At 61.4% G+C, this 16,642-nt stretch overlaps 1 protein-coding gene across 2 annotated transcripts; it reads left to right on the top strand.

Moving 5' to 3' along the window:
* Nucleotides 1–94: 94 nt before the first annotated feature.
* CYHR1 (cysteine and histidine rich 1) lies at nucleotides 95–15,922 on the top strand. 2 transcript variants are annotated; one of them, XM_025394972.1, is made up of 4 exons: nucleotides 2,823–3,416; nucleotides 12,060–12,298; nucleotides 12,950–13,161; nucleotides 14,744–15,922. In XM_025394972.1, exons 1-4 carry the CDS (start codon nucleotides 3,039–3,041, stop codon nucleotides 15,133–15,135), a joined length of 1,221 nt encoding a protein of 406 aa, XP_025250757.1. In that variant the 5' UTR covers nucleotides 2,823–3,038; the 3' UTR covers nucleotides 15,136–15,922. The 2 variants fall into 2 exon arrangements, with proteins under 2 accessions (XP_025250758.1, XP_025250757.1); XM_025394973.1 differs by lacking the exons at nucleotides 2,823–3,416; nucleotides 12,060–12,298; nucleotides 12,950–13,161; nucleotides 14,744–15,922 and adding exons at nucleotides 95–161; nucleotides 607–890; nucleotides 1,088–1,878.
* Nucleotides 15,923–16,642: the final 720 nt, after the last annotated feature.

Raw genomic sequence — 16,642 nt, 5'->3', positions numbered from 1 at the left:
ACCCCGCCCCCTCGCNCCCCTCGCAGCCCCGCCCCGGCCCTTCTCCCCTCATCAAGCGCCTTCCAAACCACTAAGCCCACGCACCCACCCAAACAGCGTTTTCTGGTCCCCGAGCTCCTCCCGACCCCACCCGCTCCTATGGCCTCCAACCGGCCCCCCAGGCCCCGCCCCCCAGCTGCTCTAGCCCCGCCCGGCCGCTCTAGCCTCCGCTCCTCTCGCTGGTGGAGGTTCCCGACCGCGCTCGCTCCCGCACCCGGAAGCCGGGCAGAAGAATCAGGGCCCACGGCGGTGGGCGGTGCGTTGGTCAGGCTCGGGCCTCTCGCTCGCCGCTGCGTTGGGACTGCGCAGGCCGGTAACTGCGCACGGCCGGCCGCCCGGAGGCCTGCGCCATCGCTCCTCCTGGACGTGGGCTCCCAGAACGGCGCCTCCCGGAGCGCAGGGAGCAGGCCGAGGCCGCCGCATGGGCCTGCGGCGCCCCGCCGCTCTCTCTTCCCCAAGCCTGGCACTCCCACTTGGGCTCCAGGGCCCCACGGCTCACGTACCCCCAACCTAGACCGAGTCGTTTTCCCCCGTTTCCCAGCTGAATTAGGTTCTTATTTTCCACAGGTGTGTGCAGTGGCCTCAGGGATCCGGAAAATCGAAGACTGAACCTCTTCTAACATCCAGTAATGGGGCCCTGGAACCTGGGCGTACTAGAGTGCCGCGCTTAGGGCTCCGGGTCGCTGGCTTCGCACTTTTTTCTCCAAAGTTGAATATCTCCTATCTGCGTCCTCATACTTACTACCGCCTGAGGTGCCATGGCCCCCAAGCCGGGGGCCGAGTGGAGCACAGCCCTGTCCCATCTGGTGCTGGGAGTGGTGTCTCTGCACGCAGCCGTGAGCACAGCCCAGGTGAGTACACTGGGGCTGAGCAGGGGCGCATCCCCATACCTCCCAAACCCGAAGGACCTACTTTCCTGAATTAGGGAGAGGTTGGTGGGAAGTGCATCTAAGACCAGGTCTCCATGGAAGCCCAAAACCCTTTCCTGTTTAAAAGGGTGGCCCCGGTCCCTTTTTTCCCACATGTTCTCCCTTCCCTGTGTTGACAGGCAAGTCGAGGGGCTGCTGCTGGCTTCCTGCTCCAGGTCTTGGCTGCCACCATCATGCTGGCCCCAGGGCTGAGCACACATGAAGACTGTCTTGCTGGAGCCTGGGTGGCCACCGTCATCGGCCTGCCCCTTCTGGCCTTCGATTTCCACTGGGTGAATGGGGACCGCTCCTCTGCCAACCTGCTCCTGGGAGGAGGCATGGTGCTAGCAGTGGCTGGCGGCCACCTCAGCTCTGAGGGCCGCTCTGTGGCTGGTCAGGCAATGCTGTTGGTGGTCGCAGTGACCATCCTCATTGTAGCTGTCTTCACGGCCAACACTTACGGGATGTGGGGGGGGACGATGCTGGGTGTGGCAGGCCTCCTGAGCCGGCTGGAGGAGGACAGGCTGCTGCTGCTACCGAAGGAGGATGTCTGTCGCTGGGCCCTGGCTGCAGGCAGCTGGGCTTACTGCCGGGCCCTGCATACACAGCGCCTGCAGTGGGAATGACAGTTGGATACAGCAAGGCAGGGTTTCTGCCCTGCTGAACACTCCCTCTCACCTGCCTGCTCCTGGCGCCTTCTCCCCTAGAGGTAGACTCTCCTGCCCACTGAAGTGGGCTTGCTGCACACTGACTGGTCAGGAGCAGAGTCTGGGTGCTGTCCTTTGGCCACGTGTGGGGACTTGCGTAGACCAGAATGAAAGGGACAGGGTCCCAAACACGTTTGGGGGACCTGATTCTGGGCTGGACATGGTTGTGGATCCAGAGAAGAGGCCTAGACTCCAATAAATATTAGGAATTTTGCAGGAATATGGAATCTGCCCATTTTTGAGAGGGATTGAGGGATCCTTCAGTGAGCTAAGGCCCCTCAGGGCAGCAGCCGGTTACCCTGATAGGGTATGTACTGGAACTAGGATGGGGCCTCACGCCCGGCCTCCTTTCGACCATTGTCAGGAAGACCTCTGGGCTGAGAAGACAGCCCTAGGCCCTTACTCTCCTGGGACATGGTGGAGTTCCAGATATCCTGGCCTGGCCTGCAGGTGGTCCTCTGGGGCAGTGACCTTCAATAACTGACGGGTAGGGTGGAGTCAGGGGAGGGCTGTACCACAGCCGTTTGAAGAAACGCACATCCTTCCCAGAGTTGATTCGCCCTCCTGTGTACCTCTGGCCTGTGGAAGCCAGCCCTACTCCCTAAGACCTTCGTTTTCCTCGGTGGACCCCTTCAGCCTCCAACCCCAGGGTTAGGATGGGGGTTCGGACTAGCAGAGGATTAGATTCCGGTGGATTAGGGGTCTGGAGTCTCCTCTCCCGGAAGTCTCTCCGCTTGCTCCTGTGGAGACCTAAGGGGTCCCGCACCCGACAGAGATGGGTAGCCCGCGGGGATTTTCGTTTGTGCCCTTCCCCTGCGGGTAGCCGGGCGAGAGCCCCTACCACACGAGCCTGAGTCTTGAGGGACAAAGACGCAGGCACACCCCGCCGTAGGGGTCGGCAGCTGCCGCTGGCTCGTGGAGCGTGGGTGCTGCGCCGGCGCCGCAGCTCGCGTGGGCCTCCCTGCCCCCAGGTGAGCGTCCCTCCGCGACTCTCGCGGGCCCCGCCCCCTCCCCGCCCACCTCCTGCAGGGGCGGGCCCTTGGAGGCCCTCGCACTCCCATTGGCTCTGACCCCTGCGCTTTCTCGCCCCAAGCGGCGCTGCCATTGGCCCCGCGCGGAGCTCACGTGACGGGGAAGACGAGGGGGTGGTGGCGGCGGGGCGGGGGGAAGCGCACAGCGAAAACAAAGATGGCGGCCGTGCCGGGGTCGGTGGCCGCAGCTCCTGCGGGGCGACGCGCGGGCCGGGCCCACTGAGGCGGCGGCGCAGGGAGCGGGGCTGCGGGGTCGCGGCGGCGGCGGCGGGAGAGCGGCGGGAGCGCGCGGCACCCTTAACTTCTAGTCGCGGGAGCGCGCCGGCATCCGCCCGCCGGGCCGGCCGGTCGCTATGTCCGGCGCCGAGGAGGCCGGCGGGGGCGGCCCGACCGCGGGGCCCGCGGGCGCTGTGCCGGCCGGGGTCGGGGTCGGGGTCGGGGTCGGAGCCGGGCCCGGGGCGGCCGCCGGGCAGGCGGCGGCGGCGGCGCTGGGCGAGGCGGCGGGGCCTGGGCTCCCGGACGAGGCGGGCTTGGCGGGCGCCCGGCAGCTACAGCTGCAGGAGGCGGCCGGCGACCCCGACGCGCCGCCCAAGAAGCGGCTGCGGGCAGCCGAGGCGGCCGAGGCGGCGGCGGCGGCGGCGGCGGCCGGCAGCGGGAAACTGGAGGAGCGGCTCTACTCGGTGCTGTGCTGCACCGTGTGCCTGGACCTGCCCAAGGCCTCCGTGTACCAGGTAGGGCCGCCGGCCGACCCCGACCCGGCCCAGCCCGGGGCTGCAGCCCCCGCTGCTGGGCCCCAGGATCCGCGTCTCCTTGGAGGCCAGGCTCGCGGGGCCCGGCGGCCAGGAACTCTCTCCGGCCCTTACAGCCACTTCCTCGCCCAGCGGGGCTCCAGCGCCTGCTCTGAAGCTCCTCGTTGTCTTCCTCTGGGGGCTTTATTTTCAGCTCGGGACTCCCCTTTTCTGTTTTCTGATCCACGTTAATTCCCGATCTCAATCGCTTGTCTTCCGATTACTTCTCCCTTCTCTTTTCTAGACTCCCCCACGGTCCCCTCAACACTCCTCCAACCCACACCTTCAAACTGACCCTTACCCCACAACTGCTCCCCTCAACCCACCCGGTCCCAAGCTCCCTGGGCTCAGAGTCCTGTGCTCCAGAGCTCCTTCCCCATTCTTCTGGCAGCCACACCCCCGAGCTTGTCCCTCCACTCCTGAACATCCTATGGACATTTTTTCTACCTTCCTGGGTGGAAAAATCCTTTCACTTTGTCCATTTCCACTTCATCTTGAAGAACAGTAGGGAGAGGGGATTGCTGCTTGTCGGGACGAACCATTTGCAACAAGCCCCACAGTCTGGGTACCTTTTCCAGGCCCAGGCAAACCCCGCATCCACCTGGACCTGCCATGCCCCATGCTAGGCTCCTGCCCACCTCACCCAGGCCAGGCCAGGCTTCCCAGGCAGCCAGTGCTCCAGGAGGCCGGCCCACCCCTCCTCCCCCATCTTCACATCCACATGGCAGTTGGACTCAGCCCTTAAGCAATCTAGGGCTGAGAGGGTACCTGGTCCAGGTGGGTTTGACATGACCCTTCCCAGGTAGCAGCAGGGACACACTGGTTGACACGCAGAGGCAGAGTACAGTGTCCCCACCTTCCCTGTGTCTTCCCCTCCTTTCAACTCCCCAGTCCTTGTGAGAAATGAAGCAGGTTCCCTGTCAGCTTTCTTTACACTTACAGGAGCTGGAAGTAAAGTAGCTAACGGGGCCTCGTTTCCCTGCTTGTGTTTAAACTAGGGGCCTGGATGAGGAGCTACTTTTGTAACAGGTGGTGTAGGGCTAGTCTGGGTTACCATTTCCCCAAACTCTGGATCTCCAAGTCCTTGCTCTGGCATGACCTTATTGGGAGGATCCCAGTGTGCCTGGGTAGGGAGAGATCGCTGGCTCTCACCCACCTTCCTGGGTGTCAGGCACCAGGACCAGCTAGGGGAGCACTTTTCAGAGCCACTGGCTCCGAGTTAGCAGTTACTTCTTGGCTTTGGCAGTACCTTGGCTTCCAAGACGTGCCCACTCTCCAGCTCCCTTTTCCTGGCTCACAACCTTCGATCCTCCCAGGTGGAAGAACTGCCCTTTATTTGAGACGGAGTCTCTCTCTGTCACCCAGGCTGGAGTGAAGTGGCACAATCTCGGCTCACTGTAACCTCCGTCTCCCGGGTTAAAGCAGTTCTCCCTACCTCCGCCTCCTGAGTAGCTGGGGTCACAGGCACCTGCCACCATGCCCGGCTATTTTTGTATTTTTTAGTAGAGACAGGGTTTCGCCATGTTGGCCAGGCTGGTCTCGAACTCCTGACCTTGGGTGATCCGCCTGCCTCAGCCTCCCAAAGTGCTGGGATTACAGGCCACTGTACGCGGCCAGAACTCTTTTTTTCTTGGATCTCGAGGGAGACTCCAACAAGCCAAGCCAATGGTGTGAGGTCACAGGGGAAAAGAGAATTCTCCTTGTCTCCCCACTGGTGGGTGGGCTGGAGCTGCAGCTGGACCTGGTGATGATGGGCCACATGATACTGGTCCCTGGTGCACTCTGTCTCCCAGCTAGGCTGGCCCAACACAGAGTGATGGCTCTGCTTCTGACCGGAGCTCCTGGTGACCAGGCCTTAGCCTGGCTGGTTCAAACCGGCCTGCACTGTGCAGAGCAGAGTTCTGCCCTGGGCGGCCAGAGGCAGGGAGCTGAGCAGGTGTAATGGAGACCAAAGGCACTGGGGCTGCCCTGGCTGGTGGCCCTCCCTGGCCTGAGGGCTCTGCTCAGTGACTTCCCTGGGAACAGAGCAGCTGAGCGAGGAGTGCTGTGGGCACTGGCCTCCCCGAATGCTGCTGAGAACACCTCCAGGGGGTGGCCCTCTGCTGTGAGTGGCGCCCCCGGAAGGTCAACACAGACCTGGAGACCTGGACTCTTGCCTGCTCTGCTCCCTGGAGAATCTGGGCACAGATGGTGTGGGCCTCTACATGCTGCCTTCTGTGTGTCCCTGGTTGGGCCCATGCTGGCCATCACCCCAGCTTGGGCTCAGTCTGCCATATTCTACTAGCCTTCCTTGGTGACTGTGTTGATTGGCTGTCTCGAGCCAGCCAGTGTCAGGAATGCAGCAGGTTCTACTCTCTGTTCCTGCTAGAATGCTTTTCCTGACCCCAGCAGAACACATGGCTCAGGGTGGGCACCAGCCAAGCTGGGGGCTGACTCAGACAGTCCCCCACTCTGGTGAGATGAAGATGGGAGTATCCATGCTGAACCTTGTGTGTTGTGCCTGGCACTGGGGCTGTGGGGGACAATCCCATGGGCCTCTGGAGTTGGCTGGGTCCTCAGTAACTCGAGAGCTTGTCATCCAGATACCAGATGCCACCAGTGCTGGCAGGGAAGCCTCAGGTGGTGCCCCAGGTCTGAGCCCTTGGGCCTGCAGGGCCGGCTGACCCACAGGCCTGTGCCTGCACGATGATGCCTCGCAGGCTGGGAAACCTGCTTGGGTATCAGACTGAGGCCCTCGTGCAAACGGTTTCTGCCACCGCCGAGTCCTGCGTCACGTCAGGTTGGGGCTGCAGCCGGTACAGCAAGACCCAGCTTTGATGTTCTCTGTGTGGGTGTTGGATGTGTCCTGGGTGACTGGCCTGACAAGGTGTACAGCCACCTTCTGGAGTCTCAGGTGGGTGGCAAGAGGGCTAGCAGGGCCAGCAGGGACACCCGTGCAGGAGTTTCTGGACTATTCAGGCCGAGCAGGTGGTCAGGTTGCTCCTGCTGGCTCCCTGCTCTGTGGCCTGAGGGCAGTGTGGCCTGTTGGCACCTCTGCCCATGGGGCACCTCCTCTGGGAAGACACAGCCTCACTAGTGCCCGGGACGTTGCAGCGGCAACCTCATCCCTGACTTCTCTCCCTCTGATTTGGCCCTTCAGATGAGGCCCAGTGTGGTCCTGCATAAGACAGACCTGGCCCTGACCCTTCCTGCTGATGTCAGCTGAGACCCTGGGCCTTGGTGCTGGCACCTGGAGGAAGGGACTGCACATTGTTCCCACCCCTCATGGGGCATTCTTAAGGCGAAAACAAACTCACTCTTGTGTAAGGACCGGGCTGAGGCCTCTCAGATGTGTTCTAGCCGCTCCCTCTAACTCAGCCCTGCACAGTGTCCCGCCACTCCCGTGCCCTCCTGCCTGAGGTGTCCTCTCCCTGCCCCTGCCCACCTCTTGGGCCCGACAGAGGCAGCGCTCCCACTTTGAGATTTTGTTCTCTCCTTGCTACAAGGATCCTCTCCTGCCCCATCTGACCAGGGTGTGTCCACTCTGTCCTGTGGGTGGGTTGGTGTATGCACCTGCCCTCCCGCCTGTAGCGCCCATGTCTCTGCCACATCTTGACGGTCCCATTGATGACAGCCCAGGAAGCAGAGATGACTCCTCTCTGCCTGAGCCCCACACCCCCAGCCAGTCCAACAGTGCACAGTCCTGTGGGGATGGAGTCACCATCCACATGTCCAAGGAGCTTCGGGCCCCTGTTCCCCAGTCTCCTGGGCAGCAGTACAGGACTGCAGCTGACTTGCTCTTTGCGGTGAGGAAAGTGGCAGAAAAGAAAGATCTTTGTAACTATGTCTGCTTAGGCATTTAAAACTCACAGGAGCAAGGAAGAGGTTCTGGAATCTGGCTAATTGAGAATTTTTATTTTCTGTGGTGGTTATCATTTGAGTTACTTTTAGATCTAAGCAGCCTTGTTCTGAATGTGAGCCTGACTCTGGGTATTGACTGGCCCCCGTTTGAGGTCTGACAGCAGTAGCAGTTGAGGGATTTCAAATCCAGCCTGGGCAGAGGGTTTGAGTCCTGGCTTCACACTTAACCAGCTGTGTGGCCTTGGACAATGTGCCGGTCCCTCTCAGACCCATGTTTGATCCAGGAGGTCAGGGGCCGAGCATGTGGGGTGTGTCCTGAAGCACCACTGGCCCTGGTGGGGCCTGCATGCAGATGGCAGAGGAAGGGGGACCTCCAACTGGCTGAGCAGCGCTTTTGTGGTTTGTGCCACAGGGAAGCCCTTTGGCTGCATTTTGGCTCTGACGACCTCTGTCAAGGGCCGGTGGGTCCCTGAGCCCTAGGTGAGTGAGGGCACTGCTCCCATGGGCCTGGGCACTATGCCATCCTCCAGTGGAAAACAGGGGGTCCCCAGGGTCTGAGAGACCCATGCAGTCCAGGCTCGAAAAGGTTCCTACGAGGCCAGCTGACCATAGGGAACTTGGGACCACCAGAAAGTCGGGGCCCTCGGCTGGGGGACAGGGTCAGGGCTCCTTCTTGAGCCTGTTTAGCCCATCCAGCTCCCCTTTAACCCCAGGGAAGAAGTAGCTCAAGTGGAGATCCTGGGTCTGCATGAGCTGCCTGTAGCTGGCAGGCGGGAGGGCTGGGTGCTGTCCTGAGGATGCAGGTGCAAATGGCCATTTCTGGGCCACCTGTGTGTATCAGCATCTGCAGAGGGGTCTGGGGTCTAGCTCCTGGGGTTGGCAGCCCCAGCAGCTCCGCCATGGCTGCCCAAGGTGGTGATACTTCCTCTGTGCCTGCTGGGTGTGGGGCAGTGCCACCGTGTCCCATTCCACCTCATCAGCACAGAATGAAGCTGGTCCTATACTCATCACCTGTGCATGTGAGGAAACTGAGGCCCCAAGAGGAGAGCCCAGGGTCATACTACTGGTGACCTGTGGGCTGGGGTCTGAGCCCAGCACTGTGGCTTCAAGCCCACATCTGCCCTAGGAGGGGCCAGGAGGCCCTGTGATGTTATTACCCTGTGATGACAGTCCACTGTGATGTCATTCCCTCGTGGTAGCATTACCTGCAGTGTCACCCCATGACATCATTTCCCCCATGTGACATTCCCGTGATGTCACATGTTGCCATCCTCTGTGATATCACCCCTATGATGTCATCCCCCATGTCAGTCCCCCCATCATGTCAGTTTCCCACAATATCATCCCCTCTGATGCCAATACTCCCTCTGATGTCAACCCCGTGATGTCAGTGTGATGTCAGCCTGCCACGATGTCATCCCCCTTTGATGTCATCTATGTGATATCATTCTGTGATGTCACCCCCATAATGCCATTCCCCTGTGATGTCATGTTTCTGTGATGTCAGTCCCCCCATGATGTCAGTCTCCCATGATGTCACCCCGTGATGTTATTCCCATGTGACATCACCCCAGTGATGTCATCCCCATGATGTCATCCTTGGTTGTGGGGGAGTGTGGGATTCCCTCCTCTCGCCTCCCGTGGAGTCTTCTTGGCTCGTAGTGAGAGGTGGCCTGGCCTGGGTGCTGCAGCAGCTGCTCTTGAAGGTGCCTGGGCTCTTGGGGGCCTTGCCCCATGCCATCCCCTGGACCGTGTGGAGCCCTCCAGGGCCCAGCTTCTGTCAGGTGGTGGGCACAAGTCAGAATCAGGTGCATCTGACCAGATGCTGCCAGGGCCAAGGATGCAGCTGCCTGTGGCCTGGCCTTGGTGTGGAGCCAGAGTCTTGCTCAGGGGCTGAGGGGACCCAGATGGTGGGGAAGGCTCTGGAGCTTGTGACGGGTGACCGTCCTGCTGTGGACAGACCTCCTGGGCTGAGTGTTGGTCGGGCCCGGGCCGTGCACCTGGAGGGTGTCCCTTGACCAGTGAGGAGGGTCTGGGGGTGGGTGTGGCTGTGTCCCTTGGCTGCTGGGCCAGTGTGGTCCAGGGCACTTTAGGGACTCCCTGTGTTCTGACTTGAGTGGCAGGCACCATTCCGGCTGAAGGGGCAGTGGCCCTGTGTCTCCTCAGAGCTTGCAGTTCCTCTCAGAGGCCCAGAGGGAGCCAGAGGAGGGAAGGGCCACTGCTGCCTCCCCATGGTATGGAATTGACTGAGCCCATGCTGGGGTCTAGAGGCCCCAAAGGAATGAGGCCTATGGCCAGGGACTGGCCCAGGAGCTGGGGTAGCTTTCTGGGGAGAGGCTGGCAGTGCTGGGAGGTAAGTGGTGATGTGCTCAGTAGCTTCAGTGCTCCCTTGGGAGGGTCCAGGACTCCGCCTCGAATCTTCCTGGGCTATCCAGAGCCAGGAAGAGAGGCCAGATGGCCTTAGTGGGTGGGATCAGGTGCTCCAGCCCTGCCTGGAACTCCCTTGGGGGCTGGGCCACAGCCAAGAAGAGTACCGTTGTGCCTGTGCTCAGGACACACTGCACGTGCAAAGCTGGGCCCAAAACCTCGTCCAGGGGACGCGGGCAGTCTCATCAGGTGTCTAGAGCTGGCCACATGGAGTGGTACGCCTCCAGGGTGGGGGGCTGTGAGAAGGCAGTGGTGTGGGCCCTTGGTCTGTGCCTCCCGTGGGACAGCTGCTTCAATAGCGTCTGTGCCCACTCCTGCCCAGAGTCCACCCACCGCTGACCCCTGGACTTAGCTGGTGGATTTTCACACCTTCTCCTGGGGCAGGCCTCAGCTTGTCCCCACCCAATCAGAGCCAGACTCAGGCAGCTGTGTATGTTTTAATTATTTATTTATTTATTTATTTATGAGACAGAGTCTCACTCTGTCTCCCCGGCTGCAGTGCAGTGGCGCCATCTCGGTTCACTGCAACCTCCGCCTCCCGGGTTTACGCCGTTCTCTTGCCTCAGCCTCCCGAGAAGCTGAGTTTATAGGCATGCACCACCATGCCTGGCTAATTTTTGTATTTTCAGTAGAGACGGGGTTTCACCATGTTGGCCAGGCTGGTCTTGAACTCCTGACCTCAGGTGACCTGCCTGCCTCGGCCTTCCAAAGAGCTGGGGTTACAGGTATGAGCCACTGCCTGTCATTTTAATTTTTAACTAAACTGAGAACTTGAGAATTGAATGCAGGTAATGGGTGGTGGTCATGTGGAGGTGGATTCCATGAAAAAGGGCTTTGTCCCCACTGTCGGTTCTCCACATGTAGGTCCTTTGACTCAGCAGACCTTAGGCCTGGTTCACAGGTGCTGAGCAAACAGCCCCAGCATCTGGCCGCTCCTTAGCTTGGGGTGCACAGGCCGCTGAAGCAGTAGGATGGCAGCTCAGGCTTACCAGGGCCCCACATGTGCAGGGGTGGCCCTGTGAGTGTCCCTTGCCTGACACACACCTTGTAGAGAGGCTGGGCCTGGGCAGGCCCCTCTGCTGCACCACATCCCATTCTCAAGAGGGTCCCAGGTCCCAAAGGAAGCCGGTGGCCCAGTGGCTTTCTGGAGGTTTGCATGGCTGGCAAGCCCGGGCCAGCTGCTGGAGAGGCATCAGGACAGGAGCAACTCTGCTGACTGCTCCCTTCAGTGAGCTGTGAGTCTTTAGGTGGGAGGCACATCACATCCCCGTCACTCCTGTCTGGCCCTGGAATGCCTCAGCCTGCACACCCCACTCCAGCCAGGGCTGTGGGAGCTGTGTCTGCTCAGGTACAAAAGGCTTTGTTTGCTCTTGGACCTCTTGGTTCTGGTTTGGGCTTCCCGCCTCCCATGCTGGGAGCCCCTACGGGCTGGGACCGCAGCTTGCTGAGTGTCTCTCAGTGGCACCAAGTGGATGCTCGAGGCTTATGTTGAGGGAGTGAGAGCCAGGATGGGCCACTGGCCGTGCTGGGAGCCCACACAGGCAGGGAGCCCAGCGGGAGGTGCCCTGCTCCTGCCAGCCCTGGTTACCCCAGCAGGCTGGGCACCCACTCAGAGCCCCCACTCCCACTCGCACTCCCCAGGCACTCCCCGTGTGCTCACCTGCCCTTGTCCTGGGCCAGCTTGGCTCCTGCCTTCCAGCTCTGAGGAGGCCTCTGCAGGCAGCCGACCTCCCTGGATGGGGGGACAGCTGCCTCCTCTCACCTGGGCTCCCTGGGGAGGGCTGGAATAGAAGGGCCAGGCTAGGCTGGTCCTCTCAGGACCTCTCTGAGCCAGATCCTCTCAACCCAGGATGAATGGCCTTTCTGAAGACCTAGAGAACATGCCTGCCCCAGTGTGGGAGCCGTGTCCGCTCCCCACCTGACAGTGTTGGCCAAGAGCCCAGCGTTTCTGGAGGGCTCCCAAACTCTGGACCTGTAGGCGAGTCAGGGCAGTCGCTGGTCCCTAAGGGAAAAGCCTGGCTCTAAGCCTCAGGTGGCTGCACCCATCACTGCCAGGGCGAGCTGTCGCCTCTGTGAGCTGATGAGGCCTTGCCCTTAGGACCTCTAATCTCTGCAAGAACCCAAGCTGGCTCTGCCTGTCTCTCCTGAGCAGCTCTCAGTGTTCACCACACTCCAGCACGACTCGGGACAGGCACGTGCGCCCCTCTGCACTAGCTGGAGTCCCTCAGGACACCTGGCCAGAGCTGACGGGCATGGGCGGGTGTGTGCGAGCATAAGCCCGCAGGTCTGTGAGCTTCGTCTCCCTTTCCTTCTTCGCAGTGTACTAATGGTCACTTGATGTGCGCTGGCTGTTTTATCCACCTACTAGCAGATGCCCGGCTGAAGGAGGAGCAGGCCACGTGCCCCAATTGTCGTTGTGAGATCAGTAAGAGCCTCTGCTGCCGGAACCTGGCCGTGGAGAAAGCCGTGAGCGAGCTGCCTTCAGAGTGTGGCTTCTGCCTGCGCCAGTTTCCCCGCTCCCTCCTGGAGAGGCACCAGAAAGAGGAATGCCAGGACAGGTAACTGAGGGTCAGGGGTTCAGCCTCACAGGCAGGGCTGAGGACTGCTGGAAGCCCACCCTGGTGCAGCAGGGCCCTGTGCAGGGGGGTCTGGCCGTCCCTGCTGCCTGGGCCTCGGAGGCCACCTGTGTAGCCCAGCGACGGCCCTGGGGGAGGGTGCCTGCACAGGATGAGGACAGGCAGGTTCTGCATCCAGTTGTTATCCAGACATGAGCCTAGCCTTCCAGCGCTCTTTGTGGCTGTGGGGGAGCCTCTTGAAGGGCCCAGGACAGCGTGTCCAACACAGGACCTCAGGGAGCTTGGTGTGAGGCTACACTGCCCATGGCTATCCATCCAGTGGAGGCAGCCACCAAGTCTCCTGCAGTGAGGCTGTACAGGACCGCCGCTGCCAAGCAGAGGAGAGAACCACGCCGCGGTGCGGGGCATGCGGGCTCAAGCTTGCACTGTTCCTTCCCCTCTCTCTCCCTGTTATTGCCTGTCTCCTTCCTCTCCACACACTGCCACTCTGACTTCATCCTGGGGGCTGGGCTCACAGTTATGTGTGTCCTGCAGGAAGGGATTCTTAGCTGGATGGAAGCCATGTGGGAGGACAGCTTGTTGCAGCCGCCTGTTGGGGGCTCAGGCTGTGAGTGATGTGCCTGCCTCCCCCAGGGTAACCCAGTGCAAGTACAAACGCATCGGCTGCCCATGGCACGGCCCCTTCCATGAGCTGACAGTGCACGAAGCTGCATGTGCCCACCCAACCAAGACAGGCAGCGAGCTGATGGAGATCCTAGATGGGATGGACCAGAGCCACCGCAAGGAGATGCAGCTGTACAACAGCATCTTCAGCCTGCTCAGCTTCGAGAAGATCGGCTACACAGGTGAGGCGCCCCGCCGCCTGCTGCATGCCACACAGGTGTGGGCGTGGGGGGCTGGCAGCCAGGAGCCTGGGGGCAGCAGGCTCTGGGCACTGGGCACTGACGGCACCAGACGGCTGGGCTCTGGACAAGCTCCCGGTGGACAGGAGGACACCTCGGGCAAGAAGAGAGGCCGGAGACTGAGCAGAAGGAGAGGCCGAGGCAGACCCCAGGTGCACACCTGTGTGGCTCTCATGGCAGCCCCGCCCACCTGTCCTCCCCACCCTGGCTTCACCACCCCCGCAAGGTGGCATCTCACTGTGGGGCTCCAGAGCCTCAAGACAGTCAGGGTCTAACCAGAAAGCGAGCAGGTCTCAGGGGGCCTGGGAGCTAGGGGCCTGCCCCTCGGACCCTGGAGCGAGAAGAGCACCCTGCCGAGTGAGGTCCTGCCTACAGGCAGTCACTGCCCCAGCCGTGGGCCTCTCAAGGCTGGCACGAAGCCGTGCAGGGACAGGGCTCCAGAACAAGCTGAGGGTGCCCGACTCAAACTGTAGAACCGGGAGTGGACACCCACAGACGCACAGGCTGGATGCGTGCGCAGGCACACTGGATCTCTGGGCCACTGCCACCGCCTTTGAACATGTCGGGGAGCAGGAGCCAGGCCAGAGTCTGGCCCAGAGGACAGCAAGAAGCACCTGTTGATACTGGGGCCACTGGAGGAAGCTCCGTCCCTCTACTCTCAGCCCACACCAGGCGGCCAGCTCAGAGCACCAGGCATGGCGCAAGCAGGGCGGTCATGGGCAGCCAGTCTCGCCCTGCTGCCTGGACTGTGCCCAGCGGGATGTGGGCCCAAGCAGGCCAGAGAGGCTGAGGGCCTGGGGTCTTTGCAGCAGCCACAGCCTGTGGTGAGTAGCAGCCTTAGCTGTCCTGGAGATACCAGGGTCTCATGGAGTCTAGGCAGGCTGGGGCACTGTGGCTGCGGCCGTGGCCAGGTGGGAAGCCCCATTCATGCAGGAAAGACTGGCCACCTGGGAACCCACGCCTCCGCGGAGGGACTTGCCGGCCACAGGCTGTGGGCTGCCCAAGAGGACTATGCAGGCAGGGCTGCCTGCTGACTGGCAGCTCCGGATCAGGCCTGGCGCCCTTGGACCTGGTGCTCCCCTCGGGCAGGGCTGGGTGCCGCAGCCGCCTGCTGGCTTTTCTGGCAGCTCCTCTGTATCAGAACCAATAAAGTGCACTTGTTCTCGGAACCGCATCCTGTCTGTGTGTCTGCTTACCCCGCCCTGGGGGACACCCGGGACTCGGGGCGATGAGGGAGGCCAGCATGGGTCGGGCACGCCTGGGGTGTGGCCTGACACGTGCAGCCTCTGGACTCTCTCCAGCTAATCCATGTTGATTCTGTTTGTAGTTGTTCCCCTCAAAGCTTGTGTGCGCCTCCATTTGCCATAGTTGCGTTTGGCTTGCTTGTGACAAGCAGAGCTCGGTGCCCGGGTAAGTTGCCTTCCTCCCCGGCTGAGCCTGCCCTCAGCCTGGTCAGGGAAGGCGTTGCTGCCCAGCCCTGCCCACACTAACAGCCGGCTCTTTCCGGCCCTGTCTGTCTCCACAGAGGTCCAGTTCCGGCCGTACCGCACAGATGACTTCATCACGCGCCTGTACTACGAGACACCCAGGTTCACAGTGCTGAACCAGACGTGGGTCCTGAAGGCTCGCGTCAATGACTCGGAGCGCAACCCCAACCTGTCGTGCAAGCGTACGCTCTCCTTTCAGCTCCTCCTCAAGAGCAAGGTCACAGCACCACTGGAGTGCTCCTTCCTGCTGCTCAAGGGCCCCTACGATGACGTGAGGATCAGCCCTGTCATCTACCACTTCGTCTTCACCAACGAGAGCAACGAGACGGACTACGTGCCACTGCCCATCATTGACTCCGTGGAGTGCAACAAGCTGCTGGCCGCCAAGAACATCAACCTGCGGCTCTTCCTGTTCCAGATACAGAAGTAGGGCAGGGCCTCAGGACGCCCAAGGAGCTGACGGGCAGCATCCCAGCACCGCTGCCCTGTCCACCTGGCTGGCAGCTGCTTCACGGGACTATCTGATCATTTTAGCAAAGGAGGAGAACAAACGAAGCCAACACAGGGCAAGTCTGCATGTGTGCGTGACAGGACCCCCGCCTCCGGCTCACCCCCCGACCCCTGCCTCCCCTCCTTCCGAGGGCCACCAGAGGCTGGGCTGACCCGAAGAGGAGATGGTGCACCAGGCACCCCGAGGCTCAGAGACGGTGGCAGCAAGGAGGCTGAGAGGCACAGCGACCCTGCCCCAGCCCTTCGGTGCAGTCAGGCGGCAGTGCTGCTCCATCCCTGCGGGTTCCGGCCGGGCGCGGGGGCCTTGACGTCAGACGGGATATCCGAATATCTGATAGCAATTAAAAGGCAGCCTTGTTTCGTACTTTCTGTTTTGTTCGAGGGGAAGGCATGGCTGTGAATGGACAGCGTGGGAGCTTTGGTTTGGCCTGGGGGTCAGAGCCTGCCCCGTCCCCATCTCTGTGCCCGCACACGTTCCCCGAGGAAGACTCAGAGACACTGCCTCCCCCTACACTCTGTCATGGGGTCTTGAGACTGAGGCTTGGGCAGGGAGATCCAGGTAGGGTCGGGGCTGCCCTGGCCAACTGGCCACTCCCAGGGAGACAGGACTCAGCCACAGGGCTCAGCAGACATTTTCGGAAAGCAGGGTGAAATTGTCTCTTCCCAGGAAAAAGATTAAACTCCTTGCAGGCTCTTTGATAAGTTACACAATTTTAGTGAGAAAGAGTCTATTTACTGTAGATTCAGCCTTGAGGGCCCAGCGTCCCCAGGCTGTGCGGAAAGCTTGGGTTAGTGCTTGGGTGCCTGGCTGGGTGAGAGTCTGAGGGGTGTCCCCCATGCTGCTCTCGGGGTCCTGCTGCTGGCCCTGCATTCAGGCTCACTTCAGAGGTCAGAGGTTGGACAGCCCAGCTTCTCACCTTGAGGGAGGTGGGCCCTTCCCATCCTCACCCTGGCTGCCGCCTGGTATGCCCCTGTGGTGGCTGAGCAGGGCTAGCTTAACAGGGTGGGAAGGAACCCTGCCTGGAGGAGTGAGCCCCGGTCCTTTCTTCCCCTGGGACTCTCAGGGCTACTGGGAAGGGTACAGCTTGCTTCCCCGACCTTTGCTTAGGAGATGTGGCTCTTCCCTGACAGCTTTTTGTTGCTTCAGTACCAAAGAACTGGTTTCCTCTGCTCCAGTCAGGTGCATTCACAGGCCTCACAGCAGCCCCACCAGCCCCACCCGCCCCACCTGGCTGCCCGGGCCTGGCCTGCATTGTCCTGTGCTTTCCTCCTCACGGGTCGAGGGCTGAGAAATGGAGAGAAGGAGCTGGGGGGCAGAATGCAAGTGCCATCATCCGGGCGGCTGACCATGGCACAGCCCAGCATGACCCTCCCAGTCAGCTCTTCCCTCCTGGGCTGCCGCACTGCCCCTCACAGGCTGCAAGCTT

This window comes from Theropithecus gelada, chromosome 8 (genome assembly GCF_003255815.1).
Source record: "Theropithecus gelada isolate Dixy chromosome 8, Tgel_1.0, whole genome shotgun sequence".
Classification (NCBI taxonomy): domain Eukaryota; kingdom Metazoa; phylum Chordata; class Mammalia; order Primates; family Cercopithecidae; genus Theropithecus; species Theropithecus gelada.
Note: the sequence above shows the minus strand (reverse complement) of the source record. Positions and strands in the feature narration are given on the sequence as shown.

Excerpts from the sequence above, each read along its gene's own strand:
- CYHR1 (XM_025394972.1), top strand. The coding sequence starts at position 3,039 with ATGTCCGGCGCCGAGGAGGCCGGCGGGGGCGGCCCGACCGCGGGGCCC. Across the intron at positions 12,299-12,949 it reads AAAGAGGAATGCCAGGACAG|GGTAACCCAGTGCAAGTACA; the intron begins GTAACTGAGGGT and ends TGCCTCCCCCAG. Across the intron at positions 13,162-14,743 it reads CGAGAAGATCGGCTACACAG|AGGTCCAGTTCCGGCCGTAC; the intron begins GTGAGGCGCCCC and ends CTGTCTCCACAG.